At 43.7% G+C, this 21,921-nt stretch overlaps 1 protein-coding gene across 1 annotated transcript in view; it reads left to right on the top strand.

The window, feature by feature from the left end:
* GGT6 (gamma-glutamyltransferase 6) overlaps window positions 1-21,921 on the top strand; it is a gene marked incomplete at its 5' end in the record, with an annotated part of 61,843 nt that overhangs the window by 27,932 nt on the left and 11,990 nt on the right. Inside the window, one exon of the mRNA XM_075330630.1 lies at window positions 5,633-5,964. Coding sequence (XP_075186745.1) covers window positions 5,633-5,964 — 332 coding nt within the window. The remainder of the gene's footprint in view (window positions 1-5,632; window positions 5,965-21,921) is intronic.

Below are 21,921 nucleotides of genomic sequence, written 5' to 3'. Positions count from 1 at the left end.
ATTTCGGTTAAGTGCCTATCTCTAAAGACGGTCCTCCTGACAGCCCTAACATCAGCACACAGGGTTAGTGACATTCAGGCTCTGTCAATTGACCCTCCCTTTACCTAGTTTTTTGAAGACAGGGTAATATTAAGGCCTGACCCGGTGTATCTCCCTAATATAGTGTCTAAATTTCGTACATTCCAGGAGATTGTGCTTCCATCATTCTGTCATGGGAGAAAAACTGATGAGGAGGAGAGGTGGCATTTTCTAGATGTTCAATGGTGTTTGATGCAGTACCTATCAGTCACTAGTGCTTGGAGCAAGGATAAGTCTTTATTCGTCTCCTTTCAGGGTAGTCAAAAGGAGTTTAGGGCCTCAATATCCGATCAAACGAGCTGGATCAGGGAAGCCATAGCCTTTGGCTTATTCAGCTAGTGGTAAATACCGGCAGGCCTGAAGGCGCACTCCACAATGGCGGTGGCATCTTCATGGGCAGAAAGAGTTGAAGTCTCCATTGAGCAGATCTGCAACATGGTCGTTGCCATCACCCTTCTACAGACATTATAGGTTAGATCTATCCTTTTTCTGACCTCGTCTTTTGAGAGAAGGGTTATGCAGGCTGTAGTCCCTCCCTAGAGTTTTCTTTTTTGTTGTAATTCTCTCATGGTGCCGTCATAGGATGTAGGAAAAATACGTAATTACTTACGGGTAATGTACTGTGTTTTTTCGGAACCCATGATCGCACCCTTATATTTCCTCCCTGCGCTGGGGTGTTTTCTTTTTTGATTATTCAGTTTTCACCTTTGTTTTTTTTCCCCAAATAAGCATGATGGTGGCCATATGTTATATTAACCTTTTCTATTGAAGGTCCTTTCATGCTCTGTAACCAACTGATGTGGGGAGAGGTACTGCCCTTTTTTATCCTGTAGATTTCCTGTCCTTTAAGGGCGGATCCCTCTCTCGTGGTGCCGTCGTGTTCCGAAAAAACACATTACCGGTAAGTAATTACGTATTTCTCCTTGCCCCAGGTAAGACGCTTCTGGTGCTGTCTATTGGTCATGAGTGGCTTGACACAAGGAATGTGACACTTGTAGCCCATCTGTGTGTGGTGGTTCTTGAAGGACTGACTCTAGTAACAGTCCACTCCTTGTGACTCTCCCCTAAATTTTTGAATGGCCTTTTCTTAACAATCCTATCAAAGCTGCAGTTATTCCGGTTGCTTGTGCACCTTTTTCTACCACACTTTTTCCTTCCACTCAACTTTCCATTAATATGCTTGGATATAGCACTCTGTGAACATCCAGCTTCTTTAGCAATTACCTTTTCTGGCTTACCCTCTTTGTGGAGTGTGTCAATGGACTGCCTGCTGGACATCTGTCAAATCAGCAGTCTTCCCCCATGATTGTATAAGCCTAATGAACCAGACTAAGGGTCCATTTTAAATGCTTAGGAAGCCTTTGCAGGTGTTTTGCCGTAATTATTCTAATTTTTTGAGATAATGACTTTTGGGTTTTCAATGGCTGTAAGCCATCATCATCAACATTAGAAATAAACGTGAACTAGATCCCTCTGTGTGTAATGACTCTATATAATATATAGAACTAGATCCATCTGTGTGTAATGACTCTATGTAATATATGCATTTCACTTTTTGTATTGAATTAATGAAATTAACTTTTTGATGATATTCTAATTTTTTGAGAAGCTCTTGTATCTGTTATTTGAACTTTGAGATCTCATGTGATTTTTCTTTTTGGCGCTTGTTTCTGGCATGTTTGTTTTTTTTTAACTGCTGATCTATATAACAGTTGTTCACTACTTGTTGAACATTATGGTTTATCCTGAAGAAGAGGCCAGAACGCCTCAAATCACATTTCTGAACCTGTCGGTTTCATCCGACTCATCGTTTGGTTACACAGCAGCTCAGAGGGACCACTTTCTACCTTTTTATATCCCAGTTTGATGTCTCCATACTCATGGATCTGCAGCAGCTTGTATGCTTACATATTGGTTGTGTCTCACACAACCATCCCAAGTGAGATTTATCCATCCCCTAACCCCTGTTTTATAAGGTATCACTCTATTGTGCTTTTATTTTCACCTTTTAGATCTCTTCTTATTGTTTTCGTTGAAACAATTGTACCTGCTGATTCCAGGTCTTTCTATAGCCTCCACAGGCGTCCTTGGCTCTTGGACAACTCTTCTGATAATTTGTTTTACTCCTCTGTCTCAAGTATTGCAGAGGGTACCTGGTCAAGGCCAGTTTATGGTGAAATGTTATTTCCACATCCAAATTATGTCACCAACAGAACTCACTGGCATCTTCAGTAGTTTAGAAAGTCTTATGTAACCAATGCCACCATTATGTTTCACAGCAATAAGGACGCAAAGGTCTTGAGACAGCTCACTCGTTTCACCCATCATGAGATGTTTCTTTGGTGGCAAGTTGGTTAGGAGACACTTGTTTATAGGCCATCCGTTAACCAGCTAATATAATTTTCCACTGAGTGGCTGAATTGCTTTCTAAGTACTAATAGATTTCAGCTGGTGTCAGGACTTTCCACTTCTTTATGCACCTCTCATTCTGCATGTGTTCAATACTTTTGTCCCTGTGTCATTTCTCATTGCTATACATAAGTTATGGACATCTTTTGGTTTGCTTTCTTTACCTGTGTGGATTTAATGGTTAATCACACCTTAAGAAATATATTTACTTATTTCACCTGCTGTATGCTGTGGTTGGTTGGTGCATTCATTTTGACTGTGCGGCATGATTGAGTTGTGTGTATTCACACAGCATGCATAGAATTAAACACATTTGTCCATAAAGAAGACTGTGTTTATAGATGGCGAGGGTCACGTAGGAAGCACGTTCTATCTCCAGACCCATGTATTGCTATACACCAAAGACATTTGTGACTGCCAAGTTTCAGCTTTGTCCAAACATGGAGAAGCCTGGCACCAGTGGTATGGTATAAGACTCTGCTAGATAGACCAATGTCAAGTACTAAGGTAGTGCTCAACCTTACGGAGTCATATTCCAAAAATACATATACAAGAAGTAAAAAGGTGGCACTCACCGAAATGAAAACATCCTTAATAATCCAAAATGAAAACCAGTGGAGGATGGTACAGGGGGAGGATCCAGGAGACATGTAAACAATGGCAGCGTGCTTCTACAGGTCCTTGAAGAACAATCGTGTGTGAAATGGTCACCGCCATCCGGATTCTCCTGCAACCTCCCCCACCCACTGGTTTTAATGTTGCATATTCAATAAAGGACGTTTTAATTTTGGTGAGTGCCATCTTTTCACTTCTTGTTTATAAAAGTTTCAGCTTTGGTTGGTGCCATCAGGTTTTCTAGATATGTATTTTATTGTGCAAAGAATATAGTATTTACATGTACATGTTGGTGGCACCAGTTTGGGCCCAGATGTATTAAATGACGAACATGCATTTGATTCTTTCCAAATGTCCGAAGAAGAAATATTGGGATCTTGAAAATATTTATAGAAAGAGAAAGTAGACTCCAAATAACAGTGCACCTATAAGACAGGCTCTGGAAGTATCCATAGAGAGGTGGCAACTGGAGGCGTAGTATGGTCCTACCTAGACTGTAGGACAGTGCACCCATCACACAGGCTGTGGAAGTATCCATAGAGAGGTGGCAGCTGGAGGCTTAGGATAGTCCTACCTAGACTGTAGGACAGTGCACCCATCAGGCAGGCTCTGGAAGTATCCAATGAGAGGAGGCAGCTGAAGGCTTAGGATGGTCCTACCTAGACTGTAGGAAAGTGCACCCATCAGGCTGGCTCTGGAACTATCCATAGAGAGGAGGCAGCTGGAAGCTTAGGATGGTCCTACCTAGACTGTAGGAAAGTGCACCATTCAGGCAGGCTCTGGAACTATCCATAGAGAGGAGGCAGCTGAAGGCTTAGGCAGGTCATACCTAGACTGTAGGAAAGTGCACCATTCAGGCTGGCTCTGGAACTTTCCATAGAGAGGTGGCAGCTGGAAGCTTAGGATGGTCCTACCTAGATTGTAGGAAAGTGCAGGCTGGCTTTATAAGGATCCAATGAGAGCAGGCAGCGGAGGCTTAGGATGGTCCTACCTAGACTGTAGGACAGTGCACCCATCAGGGAGGTTCTAGAAGGATCCAATGAGAGGAGGCAGGTGGAGACTTAGGATGGTCCTACCTAGATTGAAGGACAGTGCACCCATCAGACAGGCTCTAGAAAGATCCATATGGAGAGTAGGCAGCTGGAGGCTTAGGATGGCCCTTCCTGCACTGGCTCTAGGACAGTGCACTCATCAAGCAGGCCTCTTGAAGTATATGGAGAGTAGGCAGCTGGTGGCTTCAAATGACACTTTCTCGACTGGACCCTAGGACAGTGTGTACCGCCCCGCGGGCTCGGCTGCGACTGTCGAGCTGCTCGGATCCGTGCTCGTACTGCGGGTGGTGGCTCAAGCCTCTCACGGACCCGGGGGTCACGTCGCTCAACAAGGGAGTTGGCGCTACATGCGGGGATTTGGGTGAGGAGTCCCACGGCCGGGGCCGCGGTGGCTTGGTTTGGGATGATAGTTCATGATGCCACCCACAGGTTGTGGTGATTGTAGACACCACCGCTGCGGTGAAGGTATGGGGGCTCCCGGGAGCAGTGTAATGGCGCAGCTAGGTGTTGACCCCCCCATGGGTAGGGGATGTTGGTCCTGGGGCCCGGTAGGCGAGGGCCGGGGTGCAGGGTGAAGTGTTGTGTTGCGGTGCGGTGCCTGATGGCACTGGTGTACTCACTCTGACACAAGACACTGGAGTCGCTGGTAAAAGAAACGGAGTGATGAACGGGGCCCGCAGCCGGCTGCAGCTTCTCCCAGTAAAGGTTGGTGGTTTCCGCCTTTCTCGTGCACCTCTGTGTGTGAATGTTGACTCCTATGCCTAGACACCGGTAGTCCGCTCCCCGACGTGTATATGTCTTAGGAACTCATTTGCCCGCAGACGCTGGCCCTTTGGGTCTCTATGCCTTGGCGGTGGCTTTACCCTGTATGGTTGGGCTGTTGTATTCTAAAGGGACTTATGTGGGATAGGTCCTTAAGCCCAGTCCGCAATCAGTTGATTTGACTCTGCCCTGTAGGTTCGGGGCTTTGTCTGGGTCTGAGTACCCCTCCTGGTGCTCCGGTACCCAGTTGGCTCCCCGGTTCTGTTCCGGCGGGCCACTACCCTGTCCCGAACCCTTACGGTTCCACCGGTCGTTTTCCCGGTCTCCTGCAGGCGGCCACCACCGTCTGCCTCCTTGCCAATGGCGACTGGGGGCTGACCCAGCCACCTGGTAGCCTCTGGGCAGCCTGGACACAGAACTGCCCGTGAACCTGACTGCTCAACACTCCTCTAGAGCTTGGCTCCGACTGACTACTGTGTTTTCCCGCCTCCAGGCCTGTAAACTCCTCGGTTGACGGAACGAACCGCTTGGCTCCGCCCCCTGGTGTGGACATCAAACCTGGAGGGTGGTGACAAGGGTTTCTAGTTTGACTGGTGTTACCTAACTGGGAGGGGGTGTGGTGTTGTGTGTGACTACCTGGGACGACCTGACTAGTCCAGGGCGTCACAAGTGCACCCATCAGACGGCTCTAATACCCCTTCATTGTTTTTTTACAGCAATTCATCACGCCGTGTCCCTCAGGCCCGCTGCAGAGATGCCAGTCTTCGGATCTGCTCTTCCCTGCTCCTCCTGGCTGTAGCCATTGGTTTTGTCCTGTATGAACTAGAGTATGGAGATTTTGCAGATCACTCAACACAGCCGACTTTTTATGGCCTCTTGGGCGCACCCTGGAACATCAGCACCTTGGAAAGTTCCTCAACTATAACCGACAGTCATAACTCTCATCATCATTCTGAAGAAGAGCAACATGAGGACCATCAGCATGGAGATATTGTGCATAGTCACTCTGCAGGCACATACCACCATGCTGCAGCTGTCACAGACTCTGGTGAGTACCCCATCAAAAGTACACTGTGGATGATTGTCCTCCCCTTCCAAAGCTGATCCCACTTTTTTCTTATGATGTAATGATTATTCACCAGATTTTACAAGGTGAGTGTTTTCCTATCGTCAGTGGTCAGTACTGGTGACTACCTCTTCACCCCACACTGCGTAATCACTGATATTAATTTATTCTAAGTTTAATACTAAGTCATGGTGAGAATAATAAAATAGTGATCAGAAGACCTTGGATAATAACAGAAATGCTCAAATCCTAACAATAATAATAAAGGTCACATCGATAAGAATAAAAGCTGCAGAGAGCTGAAATATTGGACGTAAGAGCCAAGATTGGTGCCGAGCTGCAGAAGTGAAAAGGTAAATTTGTTCCTTTTTCTATGAAAAGAACTGTATCGGTAAAGTAGCTGTCAACTGATATTATCCTATAAAGGACAATGGCACCCATCTTCCCCTAAAGAAGCCTATCGTCACTGGTGAAATGAACATTGGAATAATGATACTACATATATCGGGGCGGTGACTGAACACATACATAGAGAAGCCGGGGCCTCACCTGGAGATTGCAGCAGAATTACAAGGTCACCTGGAACAAGAGATTGGGCAGAGGGAAGTCCCCACATGTTGATATGGCAAGGTCACCTGGAGAAAAAAGGGAGATCTGGAAGAAATGTAAAAAGCATATATAGTATGCGAGGAATAGAACTAGGTGATCGCATCGGGGAAAAGAACTTGGGCATAATAGTGGATCCCAGATTCAATATGTGCCAACAAAATTCTGGGATGTATGAAGACAAGCATTGAATCTAGATCGAGAGGTAATATTCCCCTATACTCTGCCCTGGTCAGACCCCACCTGGAATACCGTGTACATACTGTGTACAGTTCTGGGCGCCTGTGAAGAGCAACCAAGATGGTAGAAGGTCTGCAAACCATGTCATATGAAGAATGACTACAACAACTAGGGATGTTTAGTTTGAAAAAGAGAAGGCTGAGAGGTGACTTAATAGCTGTCTACAAATATCTGAAAGGTAGTCACTGTGCAGAGGGAACGACCCTATTCTCATTAGCATAAGGAAGTACAAGAAGCAATGGGATGAAACTTAAAGGAAGGAGAATCAGATTAGATATTAGGAAAAACTCTCTGACAGTGAGGGCAGTCAGGGAGTGGAACAAGCTACCACGGGAGGTGGTGAGCTCTCCATCAATGGAAATCTTTAAGCGGAAACTGGATAAACATATAGCTGGGATGATTTAAGAAAGCCTGCACTCACAGGGGGTTGGACCTGATGGCCCTTGAGGTCCCTTCCAAGTCTATCATTCTATGATTCTATGAGTCCCCACAGATAGAGGAAATCGGGCAGAGGGAAGTCCCCACAGGTGGACATGGCAATATCATTTGGAGACTACAGGACATTGGGCAGAGGCAAGCCCCCATAGGCGGACATGGCAAGGTCATCTTGAGTAGAGGAGATCAGGCAGACTAGAGATCCCACAGTTGGGACATGGCAAGGTCACCTGAAGGCAAGAGGAGATCGGGCAGACTGGAATCCCAACAGGTGGAAATGACAAGGTGAGCGTGAGAGGGTCACCTGGAGATGAGGAGATCGGGCTGTTGGGAGTGCTCCTTAATGGACATAGCAAGGTCACCAGGAGACTAGAAAATGGACAGTGAGAAGTCCCCACAGATGGACATTAAAGTCACCTGGAGACGGGAGGAGATTGGGCAGAGGGGGGTTTCCCACAGATGAACATGGCAAGGTCACCTGGAAACAAGAGATCAAGCAATGGTGCATGCCCCTGGTAGACATGGCAAGGTGATCTGGAGACAAGAGGAGATCGGGCAGACGGGAGTCCCCACAGGTGAACATAGCAAGGTCACCTGGAGATTAGAGGAGATCGAGCAAAAGGCATTCCGCATAGGTGTACATGGGAAGGTCACCTGGAAAGAGAGGAGATTAGGCACATGTGAGTCCCCACAGGTGGACATGGCAAGGTCACCTGGAGATGAGAGGAGATTCGGCAGAGGTGATTCAATCATAGAATCAGATCATAGAATATTAGAGATGGAATGGACCTCCTGGGTCATCTAGTCCAACCCCCTGCTCAAAGCAGGATTCACTAAATCATCCCAGACAGATGTCCATCCAACATCTTTGTAAAGACTTCCATTGAAGGAGAACTCACAACCTCTCATGGCAGCCTGTTTCACTCATTGATCACCCTCACTGTCAAATAGTTTTTTCTAATATCTAATCTGTGTCTCCTCCCCATCAGTTTCATCCCATTGCTTCTAGTCTTTCCTTGTGAAAATGAGAATAAAACTGATGCCTCTACAGTGTGACAGCCTTTAAGATATTTGTACACAGCTATTAGGTCTCCTCTCAGTCTTCGCTTTTGCAAGCTAAACAATCCTAAATCATGTAACCGTTCCTCATAGGACATGGTTTGCAGTCCAGTCTCCATTCTGGTCACTCTTCTCTGAACTTGCTCCAGTTTGTTGAAGTCTTTTTTAAAATGTTGTGCCCAGAACTGGACACAGTATTCCAGATGAGGTCTGACCAAAGAGGAGTAAAGGGGGATAATTACTTCACATGATCTAGACTGTATGCTTCTGTTAATACATCCTAGAATGGTGTTTGCCTTTTTTGCTGCTGCGTCACACTGTTGACTCATGTTCAGTCTGTGATCTATATAATAATAAAGTTTTATTTATAATAATAAAGTTTTATTTCTATAGCGGCAACATATTCCGCAGTGCTTTAGAAATCAGAGGGGACATGTACAGACAATTTGAGACAATACAAAAAAAAAACAACAAAAATTAAGATACCAGGAGGAGTGAGGGCCCTGCTCGTAAGCTTACAGTCTGAGGAAATAGGGAAGGCACAAAAGATGAATGGGGAAGAAAAGTTTGTTATATATGGTCTGGCCATCGATTTAAAAGGGTATTTAAATTAGTATACCTAAGTCTTTTTCACACATGCTTTTGAATAGCTCTATTACTCCCATGCTGTATATACTCTTTTCATTATTCTTGCCAAGATGTATGACTTTGCATGTCTCCCTGTTAAAAAAACATTCTATTAGTTACTGCCCATTGTTCCAGCTTGTTTAGATCTTGTTGAATCCGCTCTCTCTTCTCTAGTATTAGCTATTCCTCCTAACTTTGTGTCATCGGCAAATTTAATCACTCTACTCTTAATACCTTCATCTAAATCATTGATAAAGATGTTGAACAACACTGGGCCCAGGACAGAGCCCTGTGGTACCCCACTTGAAACAGTCTTCCAACTGGATGTGCAGCCATTTATGACCACTCTTTGACTCCGATCACTAAGCCAGTTACAAATCCATCTAACAGTTGCCTTGTCCATTCCACACTTGGTCATTTTTTCAATAAGGATTGTATGAGATACTTTGTCAAATGCTTTACCGAAGTCAAGATATACTATATCTACTGCATTTCCCTGAACCACCCAGTCAGTGATTTTGTCATAGAAGGAAATTAAGTTAGTCTGACATGACTTATTAGTTACAAATCCATGCTGGCTCTGGTTAATCACTTCATTCTCATCCAGGTACTTGCATAAATGTTGTTTAATAATTTGTTCAAAGATCTTTCCTGGTATGGAAGTCAGGCTCACAGGCCTGTAGTTCCCTGGGTTCACCTTCTTCCCCTTTTTGAAGATGGGGACAAAAAAATGGCTCTTCTCCAGTCTTCTGGAACTTCTCCTGTTCTCCAAGAATTTTCAAAAATTATGAAGAAATTCCCCATAGATGGACATGACAATGTTACCTGAAGATGACAGGAGATTGGGCAGTTTGGAGTGCTCCTTCATGGACATGGCAAGGTCACCTGGAGACTAGAAAATTGACAGAGGGGAGTCCCTGCAGATGGACACTGTGAGGTCACCTGGAGACGAGAGGAGATCAGGCAGAGAGAGGGTCCACACAGGTGGACATGGTAAGGTCACCTGGAAACAGGTGGGGCGGTGCCAGGCCAGGGCAGGGATGTTACTCACGGTTGAATAAAGCACACAAGTCCTGTGGTAAACCAAGGGGATGGTGGCCGGCTGCCGCAGACGGGTGTATCTGATCCCACACCCGGGTTGGTAGTCAAAGTCTCTCTCCTCTGCACTCAGTGTGTTGTAGGTAGGACTTCCCGTTGTGAAACACGGGAGTCCACTCCCGGTCCTTTGGTTGGGAGCCGTGCCCGTCAGACGCTGACCCTTGGGATCTGCGGTCCCTGGCGGTTGCCCTATCCCTCTTGGTGGGTGGTTGTCTAGTTTTCGGGACTTAGGTTGGGACAGCACCTAAAATCCTGCCCTCAATTGATTAACCTTTGTCCGGCTGAATAGGTACAATTGTAACTATTCCGTTTTAAAATTGCAATACATTTTTTTTTCCAAAAGCCGTAGAGGGCTGAAATTTCGTGACATCTCTGCAGTTTTGGTCCAGAATATATTGGCCAAATTTCAATAAAATATCTCCACCCCCTTCCGAAATAAGGGGTCACTGTTAACGTTGTAAAATTATGCAGCCTGACGAAGGTTAATTAGCTAGACTGTCGGTGCCGGTCCTGGCTTCAGGGTCCAAGTACCCCCTCTGTGCACACGGATTCCGGGTTGGTTCTCCGGTGTCGGTACCGGCGGGCTCCAACCCTGTCCCGGTCCACCTCGGATCTCCGGCTGTCCTCTTCCCGTCTCCTGCAGATTCTGGCTGCCGTCTGCCACCTAGCCAAGATGTCGGGGCTCCGACCCTGGCACCTGTCAGCTTCACTCCACTTGACTCCTAACTTTAACCTTAACTGACTGTTTTCCCGCCCCGTGCTCTCTAGACCCCTAGGTGGGCGTTTCCTAACCGCCTGGTGCCGCCCACTGGTGTCTGTCCTTCCCTGAGGAGGGAGACTAGGGTTTCAGGTCGGCTGATTTAACCCTTTGTGGGATAGGTGTTATGCAGGACCTATATGTACATCTACCTGGTTTTCCAGGGCGCTACACGAGGGCCCAAAATCAGAAAGGAAGGCTTAGGTTTTTTGGACTTCTTTTGAAACTTAAATCAATGCTTCTTATGTGGATATTGAAGTCGAGGCTTCTTCCCCTTTTTTTAAGACACCATTTCAGACTGTAAAGTGTGTCTCACGGTGCTTGCATGTGTATAATCTCACTATTGCAAAGCATATGAGCCGCTTCCACTGCAGTGTTTGTAGCCCCAGAACTGATAGACCTTGTGATGAGCGACTTGTTGATTGTGCCTGGACGTCACCTCTTGGCTTTTGAATGGATGGACGAACTTCATTTCATATTCTTCCTACTGTCATAGCCTCACATAATGCAGTTTGCTAATTTTCTTGGCTGAGAGACCGGTATCGCTAGATGATGCTGTGTCTCCTTTCTTGGGAAATTGTCAGGTTGTAATTTGTAGTATACAGGAAGAAAATGATATTTCCACCATCAGGAGCAAAACCGTAACAATGCAGAGACATGACAAGAATCGAATCTGCATAATTGTGATTTGATAAATAGCTGCAAATCACAATTCTGTGTGAGATAGGCAAGATGATTGTCTCTAAGATGAAGGTCGTCTCACGCTCAAATCTGTAGTGGATGGTGAGATGTGGAGCCGGAAAGTCACAAGTGCAGAACATTGTTACCCCTTTGCCCATCAGTGTAAGTCACTGGACAGCAAGGAAAACCCTTGTGACAATTGTTTAATATGGGATTGCTGGACAATTTATAATTATTCTCAGTTAATATAAGCCAAACCAGTCTCTCCTATTAAAGCCATATGAGGCCTAGAACCTCTGTAAGGTAATAGATTGGTGTTAAAAAAATATACTCTTAAATATATTTTTCTTCAAATACGTAAAAGCGCATGAAAGAAAGGACTTCAAAAATGTAAAAAATAAATGTATTTTATCTATTTAAAAATGGTTGCCGACTTCCTGTTCCGGTCCTGGCTGAGGAGGCAGCATAGAGGAGAAGCTCCCGACACCCCTCTGAGAAACCGACGATAAACAGCATACCCGGGCAAGTGAGCGAGCAGAGAGCAGCACGTCTGGTAGCAGGAAGCACACAGCTATGGAGCGGTACTTACTGAGGAGTGCTGGTGGTGGTGAGGGGACCTGCAGGAGTGGAGATCCTGACTGCCGGCGGGGAGAAGAGGAGACTGACATGGCACCTACAAGCCTGATGGAGGAGGAGCCAGAGTCCCCAATGCAAGATGTGGTAATGGAAGCCAGGAGAGGGAGAAGTGAAGGAGATGAGAGCGGGGGGTCGGGGGAGGATGGAGCAGGAGAGAAATCGCTGCAGGGGATTGCAGAGGGAGAAACACAATGGATAGAGGAAGGGGACATGGAGGAACAAGAAAGAGAGGAGGAGGAGGAGTGCAGCAAGCAAAGAGTGGCCAGAGACGCAGGAGACCGGACTGATCACTTAGACATGCAATATAAGGTGTCTAATCATGATAAATGCCAGCAGAAGCTGCATGTCAGAAACAGTAACATTCCTTCTAAAGCAAACAAGAAACTGCCGGCCACACCATTATCTAAATACTGTAAACAAATGGGGGAGGGTGGAAAATCCCCAGCTCAGAATAAGGGGTGCTTCACACACAGCGAGCTCGCTGCCGAGATCGCTGCTGAGTCACGGTTTTTGTGACGCAGCAGTGACCTCATTAGCGATCTCGCTGTGTGTGACACTGAGCAGCGATCTGGCCCCTGCTGCGAGATCGCTGCTCGTTACACACAGCCCTGGTTCGTTTTCTTCAAAGCCGCTCTCCTGCTGTGACACACAGATCGCTGTGTGTGACAGCAAGAGAGCGACAAATGAAGCGAGCAGGGAGCAGGAGCCAGCATCTGACAGCTGAGGTAAGCTGTATCCAAGATAAACATCGGGTAACCAAGGTGGTTACCCGATATTTACCTTAGTTACCAGCATCTGCAGCTCTCACGCTGCCTGTGCTGCCGGCTCCGGCTCTCTGCACATGTAGCTGCTGTACACATCGGGTTAATTAACCCGATGTGTACAGCAGCTAGGAGAGCAAGGAGCCAGCGCTAAGCAGTGTGCGCGGCTCCCTGCTCTCTGCACATGTAGCTGCATTACACATCGGGTTAATTAACCCGATGTGTACTGTAGCTATGGTAGGAGAGCAAGGAGCCAGCGCTCAGTGTGCGCGGCTCCCTGCTCCCTGCACACACAGCTGTGCGCTGGTAACTAATGTAAACATCGGGTAACCATACCCGATGTTTACCTTAGTTACCAGTCTCCGCAGCTTCCAGACGGCAGCTCCGTGCAAGCGCAGCGTCGCTTGCACGTCGCTGCTGGCTGGGGGCTGTTCACTGGTCGCTGGTGAGATCTGCCTGTTTGACAGCTCACCAGCGACCATGTAGCGATGCAGCAGCGATCCTGACCAGGTCAGATCGCTGGTCGGATCGCTGCTGCATCGCTAAGTGTGAAGGTACCCTAAGAGAACTAAGAAACCAGCACCACCTGCAGGCCAAGACAAGCATGCACAAGAGCTCAATGTTGATTATAAAAAATTGGCTGCCGAAGTGACATCACAGCTGTCAAAAGAGATTAAAGTGGCCATTGAAACAGCCATACAAACATCCCTAGCAGCTATGCAAAAGCAGATTAGTGGACATGCATCTAGACTGGCAGAAACAGAGCAGAGAATATCTGACTCAGAGGAGAAAATAATGGCTATGCAAGAGCAAATAGCAGCTCTAGTGAAATCTAACGATTATTTGAGAGATAAAGCGGAAGACTTAGAGAACCGATCGAGGCGAAATAATCTGCGCATTGTGGGGCTGCCAGAATCGGTATCTTTGGGACAGCTGGATAACATATGTGAACAGGAGGTACCTCAGGCCCTGGGCATTAAGGCTACATTCAGAGTGGAAAGAGCGCACAGAGTGGGACCACTGAGACAACAAGAAGCGAATAGGGGAGAGGATCCAAACCCAAACAAGAAAGCCCCGCTGAGGGCTAGACAAGTGATAGTCAAATATCTTGATTATAAACATAAAGAGGAAATACTGAGGGCCTTTAGAGACAGACAGCGACCATTGCATTACCAAGGCAACAGACTGCTAATTTTCGGCGATTATTCAGCAGAAGTCTCCAGAAAGAGAAAAGAATTCAGCAAAGTATGTTCATTCCTGTATAACAAAAAAGTCAAGTGCCAACTGCTATACCCTGCCACACTGAAAGTCAGAAATCTTAATGGCTCGTTTGCATATTACAAAGACTTTAAAGAAGCAGAGCGTACTCTCATGGCAGAACAAGATAAGAATCGGGCTGATGGACAAAAAAGAGGAAACAATGGAGAAGGGACCAGCAGAGGAGGATCTCCAAGAGGCCCAGGGAAAGACTCGAGAAGCTTTGAGGAGCAATCGCGGGTGGAGAGTAGAGAGGAAAGGAGATTGAGCCCAAAACAACAAAATAATCCTCGCTTGGAACACAGAGACTAACTGTTGGAAATGGTTCATGATAACTGAACTGAACTAGATATTGCTGGTCCTGTTCTCGCACTCTCTCACTCTCTTGATTTCACTCTCTCATGTTCAGTTTTGCTTTCACGCTTGCTATCAGTTTCACTTTCAGTCTTACTCCTAACGTTCAGTCTCACACTCTCACACTCACTCTCAGTCTCACACTTTTTTTTTTTTTTTCTCCCTCCCTCACATATTCAGTCTCATTTTCAGTTTCACGCTTACTTTCAGTTTCACACTCACTCTCATACTCAGTTTCATTTTCAGTCTCACGCTCACTTTCAGTACCTCACGCGCTCTGTCTCACTCTTTTTCTCTCGCATATTCAGTCTCACGCTTACTTTCAGTTCCACTTCCAGATTCACTTTCATTCTTACTTTCACTCGCCTTTGTCCAGGAACGACTTCCAGGCGTAAATGAAGTGGATCTGTCTGCTCTGAGTGCGGGGATGACCACCAGAAAATAGAGCTAAGTTGGACTTGAAGTCCTTATAGAGTTTTTGTCATACTGTACTATTTTTGCCATTATTTAAGGCTTGTTCATGTGACTCATGTGAATCCGGGGCTAGAACGTATACTCTAAGGGGGGTGACTAGGGAGCTCAACAGTTTGGCTAGGAAAAGGGGAAGTCATCAGCATGGCGAAAAGAGCCAAAAATTTCCCAGAAGGGAAAACGTGTTCTACAGTTACTTGTTTATTGTTATATTTGTTATACATACAAGGTGGGGAAAAGATATATCAAGCCTGGGGGGCAAATTCTATACCTGGTAATAATTGTCTCGTCTCTTGTGAGTTCAGGGCCCACAGGGGAGGAAGTAGTAAGAGCAAAATACAAAGGCAAATATGGTACAAATAACTACATGGAATGTGAAAGGCTTGAGATCTCCTAACAAACGAGCAATGATACTAAGACATCTGAAAAGACTAAAAACAGATATTGCATTATTACAGGAAACGCATTTGAGGAAGGAGGACTTTTTCCGCATGAAGAAATACTGGGTGGGTACTGTATATGGGGCAGAGGCACAAGGTAGGAAAGCGGGGACAATGATTCTAATACATAAACAGCTCAGCCATGAAGTAGTGACACACGAGGCAGACGACCAGGGACGGTGGCAGCATTTAACAATCATTAGTCCAGCGGGTAAATTAAATATCTATAATGTTTACGGTCCAAACTCCCAACAGAGCATATTTCATGATGGCATAAAGGCCAGCATACTAGCAGATGGGGAGACCAACATCATAGTAGGAGGTGATTTTAACACAGTTCCAGACTCAGCTGAAGACAGGAGGAGGGGGAAGGAGAGGACAGGGGATGTGGACAGAAGGCCGGACCATAGGGATGTGACATTAGAAGACGTGGGTTTGAAGGACATCTGGAGATTAGCTCACCCGCATGATAGAGAATATACACACTTCTCGCATCCTCATGATAGCTGGTCGCGTATTGATCAATTTTGGATTTCTCAAGGCCTAGTTAATCGGGCACAAGAATGTGTGATAGAAAACATGGTGATATCTGATCATAGTCCGTTGAGATTGGGTATCAGAGAGCAGTTCAAGAGAGGTACAGATATCATATGGAGATTTCCATCATTTCTTCTCAGACAAGATAATTTCCACAGGGTATTACGAGAGTGGTGGGGAGAATTCACAGAGGAAAACAAGGAACACAAAGGGAACCCAGTGCTATACTGGGAAACGGCAAAAGCGGTCTTGAGGGGTCGCCTGATTGGATATGCGGCCATGATCAAAAGGAAGACCAATGAGAATTATAATGACCAGAGTGAAGCAGTGCGGGTAGCATACACAAAGTATTTGGCTAATAGATCTCCCACGACGAAAGACAGATGGTTGGAGGCAAAAAGGGGGTTCGACGAATGGGCAAAAAAAAGGAACAATTATTTTGGTCACACAGGGAAGCAGAGCTACATAGATTTGGCAACAAGGCGGGGAGGATGCTGGCAAATTTGGCAAGGGGTAGCAGGAAAATGACAGTGATTTCCAAACTAAAAAGAAAGGGGGGGGTGACCACAGATCCTAAGGAAATTAATAAATTGCTGGGACATTTTTATAGAAAACTATATGGGCCAGGAAACAATGACATGACTGACGAGGCAGAGTGGTTAAGACAAGCGCACTTGCCTAGCGTAACAGAGGAAGATCTGAGTGACCTAAATGCAGATATCACAGTTGAGGAGGTGATTAGAACAATCGGGGAGCTTAACACCAACAAGGCACCAGGCCCCGACGGTTTTAACAGCGAGTTTTATAAGGCTATGAGGGATCTGATCTCGCCAGATTTAACTGCGGTATTTAATGCATTTTTGGAAGGAGAGGAAATTCCTAAAAATTCAAACGTAGCATATATCAAATTACTCCCTAAGGGAACTAAAGACCTGGATGATCCCTCTAGTTATAGACCCATATCACTTATAAACCAGGATTTAAAAATAATATCTAAGATTATGGCTAATGGATTGGCCATGATTCTTCCAAGGATCATTACAGAGCATCAGGTAGGGTTTATTAAAGGGAGAAATGCTGTCACTAATATCCGGAAGACAATACTAGTGGTGGATGCGGTGAGATTGGATCAGATAGAGAGGGGGGCAAGACCGGCTCTAGTTACACTCGACGCAGAAAAAGCGTTTGACAATGTAAATTGGAGCTGGCTGGACAAAGTACTAGAGGCCACAGGGATTGTAGGCAAAATGAGGCTTTACATTAGGAATCTTTACGCTAACTCGGGAGCTAGGGTACACACTCCAGGTTTTTTATCAGACGTGTTCCCTTTGATGAAGGGAACAAGACAAGGCTGTCCGCTATCTCCCCTCCTATTCGACTTGGCCATTGAACCATTGTCAAGAATATTGCAGGGCCCGAATAGTTTTAAAGGGATTAAGGTAAGGGGAACTGAAATAAAGACAGCACTTTTTGCCGATGATGTCATACTATATATGGGGGACCCTAGCGTGGATTTGCCACAGACTCTAGCCCTAATTGAAAAATTTGGATTAGTCTCAGGATTCAAATTGAATAAAAAAAAGTGTGAGATCCTGTTCCTAAAAGGGGGGAATGTAAGGGATGGTTGTATATGTGGCATTCCTATAGCACAGACATCACTTAAATATCTGGGAATTCATATAGGAAGAACGGTGGAATCAATTTACGAGATGAATTATGGCCCACTAATTAGGAAAATTATAGCACAACTAAAGGGTTGGAAGGGTCTGCCTCTACCACTACTGGCAAGGTGCCACCTGATAAAAATGATGAGCTTTCCTAGACTGTTGTACCCATTCCAGACGATCCCGATATTGCTAAAACTGAGGGACGTAAATAGGCTCAACTCAGCGTATGCGGATTTTATATGGCGGGGAAGGAAACCTAGAATAAAGTTACGAACATTGATGAAGTCAACGGAGGAAGGAGGTCTTAGTTTCCCGGATGTTCGGGGTTATAACCTGGTGTGTATAATGAGACATGTGTTTGATTGGTTGAGAGGAACAAGCAGGCACTCAGACTATGGCATGGAAGCCAAGTATGCATCACCGTGGGATTTGGCGTCCATTTTACACTCCCCATTGTCCAGGGCGGATGGGCATATAAGGAACTCAATCTTATTCCGAGACACTATGCTAACATGGAAACTGGTAAGAAAGAAATTGGGACTGTCATGGAAAGTATCTAAGTACTTAAATCCCTGGGCATCTCCGAACTTTCCCATGGGACGGGAAAATAAGCTATTTACTAGATGGAAAGAGAAGGGCGTCGAGAGAATGAAGGATGTCATGAATGTGGAGGAGAGAAGGTGGCTGACAGGACGGGAAGTGCTTGACAAGTATGAACTTAATAGCTCACATATCATCCAGTATGAACAACTGAAGCATGGAGTATTTGTAGATTTGGGGGAGCTTGGAAGGAATTGAATAAGAGTTTGATTGATGAGCTTATGGAAAGTGATGTAGCAAGTGTAAATGTTTCCAAAATTTACCGAACATTTCGGGGAATGCTTATATCTGGGGAGGATAGCCGTACTCTAACAGCGTGGGGGAAACAATTGAAAGGGCAGGAAGTTGTAGGGGATATATTGAAGGGATGGGTACAGATGCGGAAACATGTTACCAATGAGAGATGGAGAGACACCCAATTTAGAATTTTACACAGGGCTATTATGGGCTTTAACATTCCGGGAAGAGATATGCGGTGTCCTAAATGTCAAAGAGAAAAAACAGATATGCTACATGGACTATGGGAGTGTAAGAAAATTCACAGGTTCTGGAATCAAGTTAGATTATTTGTCCAGGCAACATGGGGAATTTCTGGAAATCTAGAGCTAATGGTGTGGATTTTCCATTCCTTTGAGGGAGGAGTAAGAGGGGGATCGGACATGCCGGGAAAGAAGAAATATACAATAGTACATGACATAGCCATGATAGCCAAACGGTCCATATTAAAGCATTGGATACAAAGGGAGGGACCATCCATAAAAGAGGTCATCGGGGAATTACATAATTTATTGAGGCTGGAGAAAGTGGAAGCGGAAACGGACAAAGACAGGTTGACACCCAAGTTCTTTGGGAAATGGAGAAATTTCATTGAAAGTCAATTTACTCAGGGAGAAATAAATAATCTGATGACACCTTTTATACAATCGGAATGGTACCTTCTGAATGATATCCAGGACAAACTGGGTAAATTGAAAATCACGGAGGTGTGGGTTCCGGAGGAAAGGGAGACGAGACGCTAAGGTAGCCACAAGACGTGCCAGAAAATTTGGAAGCATTCGGGGTTGGCTTAGGGGCTTAATGACTCTAATTGACTTGTATCGCGTCTGTTATTTCTTAGTACTTTTGCCTTGGTTTAATAGAGACCATATCAATCAGATAATCAGTTTAAAATATCAAGTTGGGGCATTGCACCCTATTATGTCACATATTGTCAGACAAATGTTTTTCCTTGCGTAACCTTGAATATCTTGTTATGTTTATAAAAAATTGGAAAATTAATAAAAAGTTTTGGAAAAAAAAAAAAAAAATGGTTGCCAGTGTTCAGTTACAGAAAGGAAAAATAATATACTTCATTAGCTTACGAAAAAGAGTTCATTTAGTCCATATTGATCAATAGAAAATCTTCATCCATCTCTCCTTGGATTCTGAATGGCAAAGCAGGGGGTGATATCCCCCTAGGCTGGACAGCATGTGTTCATCTTGCAGCCTCGGAGCCTTCTGGGCAGCTGACAACGTGCAGGAGCGACCAGTAGCCCCCTCCATCGTGTGTTATATGACAACTGTCCAGTCCATATAGGGTGTTTTAGTTGAACATAGTTCCATATGACATAATCTTCTAGAAGCTTCCAGAAGATTTATATATATCCTTCCATGTCAGTACTCAAGTATATTCAATATGGATATTTTAATATTTATTCCTTATAAAAACTTTATTAATAAACTATGCCCTCCAACATAAACAGAACTGTGAACATATATGTCCTACTATGAAATATTTGATAACTAGATGTATTAATTTTAATGTTTTTACAATCCCCCCTTGAAGCGGGTGAATTTAACCCCGAAAATTAATTAATACATCATTAAAATAACAAATCTTCTTTCCTTATTTGGCGATAATGGATTAATATCAATAATAATGATGAATAATAATTAATCAGCATTATTCATGTTGTAAGTTCAATAATATAATAATGTGGATTCCTGTTATGATAGGCCGTGACTGATCAATCATATAAAAATATATAACTATACTTCGCTAGACCTAAAAAGAAATGCAAAAAACAAATCCGGTCACCATATGATGTCCTCTGAGTTGATGTCTTCTTATCTCCGATGTAATCTGGCATAAACACAGTCTCTTAGAAATAAATCCTTTGATAAAAATGAATGGTTACCAATTTAAACAGTCCCGTATTGTGTTTATCATTGTTAGATCAAGTCCATAAACCTTATTCTTTATTACAAAGTCCATAGCCAATGTTGATAAACCACAGTTCATGAGTGTAGAAGAATAGCAGAAGTCTTTGATGTCTGTGCAGTGTAATTTACATTAGTCACCTTTATCCTCCGCGCTGCCTGTTGTCAAATCCTGGAACAGATGTTAAGACGTTCTTGGTCAGCACGACAGGGGTTAACTTTAACACGTCATTGCTCTTCTTAGTCACTGTAGTGAGGTCTTAATGCACAGACCACGTGTCATTGTCCATCCTGGAACCATAAGATCACTGTGTTTCTGAGGTGCAAACACGGTAAGTGTATTTTATGTTTCACAGTCTCATTTGAGACGTTACCTTTTGGACCTTTTTGCAGAATCCCTTTTAACTTTAGGAAAATTATAAAGTCTTTTTATCTTCTGTAATCTTGATTGAAGACTTCATTCCCTAATCTAGATACCAAATATGGCAATAACTGTCACTAATAAATGTCACAGCGTATCATAACTCTAATACTATAATACCATGTCATTATTATTATTGTAGAAGTATTAATATAATTGATACTTAGAATGATGTAATAATACTGCATAATGATATAGACAATAGTATTCTCATGTAATGACCTTTTTTGTCATTGGTGCATTACCCTTCCAAACTCATAGGTGGCAATGTGTTGAATGTAACCAAAATATAATATAAAATATGAAATAATATAATGTGCACCTATAACATGTATCATATTATAAATATGAAAGGCAACAATATGGCTTATTTAGTTAGATCATTTGTAAAATTATAAACCAAAGCAAATAACCTTTTAGAAAAGACTGGATGATTCCATCAAAACACAATAATACCCATTATAAATTATTATTTATTAAAAATATAATATAAATATTATTTGTAAATATAGGAAGGTAAATCTAGATGTACCTCGATCTTCCATCTTTATTGCTCTAATTTAATTTATTTGATTTGCCTATTATTTATTAAATAACCTACTATAAGAAAATGTGTAACTATAAGTAATATTTCATCCTTATTGTGTTAACATACTAATATAAAAATAATGTATAACTAGGAAGTATTCTTTTCTTCCAAAAAGTGGAACTTTCCCTTTTAATATTATTCATATTTAATAAAGTAATATTCTTATATTAGATATTCCTGAACTAAATATTGAAGTGTTTTCTCAATTGAGATATTTAAAATTTGAAGAAAAAATAAAAATTGTAGAATTAAAATTTTGATTAAAAATGTGAATATTAAATAATAATTAATATAAAAAAAAATAGGAATAAAAGGAAAAATGAAAATCGGAATAAAAATAAAAATTGAAATAAAAATAAGGCCTTCTATGTATATAACACCTATGTCTTTAATAATACATAACCTTAATGTTACCAGTATCTTATAGGATTTCCATACCTATCATATCAGTAACCTATAAAAATAATTGTCATGTAACCTTGCAAATAATACTCTTCTCTTAGT

Source organism: Anomaloglossus baeobatrachus, chromosome 1 (assembly GCF_048569485.1).
Source record: "Anomaloglossus baeobatrachus isolate aAnoBae1 chromosome 1, aAnoBae1.hap1, whole genome shotgun sequence".
Lineage (NCBI taxonomy): Eukaryota > Metazoa > Chordata > Amphibia > Anura > Aromobatidae > Anomaloglossus > Anomaloglossus baeobatrachus.
Note: the sequence above shows the minus strand (reverse complement) of the source record. Positions and strands in the feature narration are given on the sequence as shown.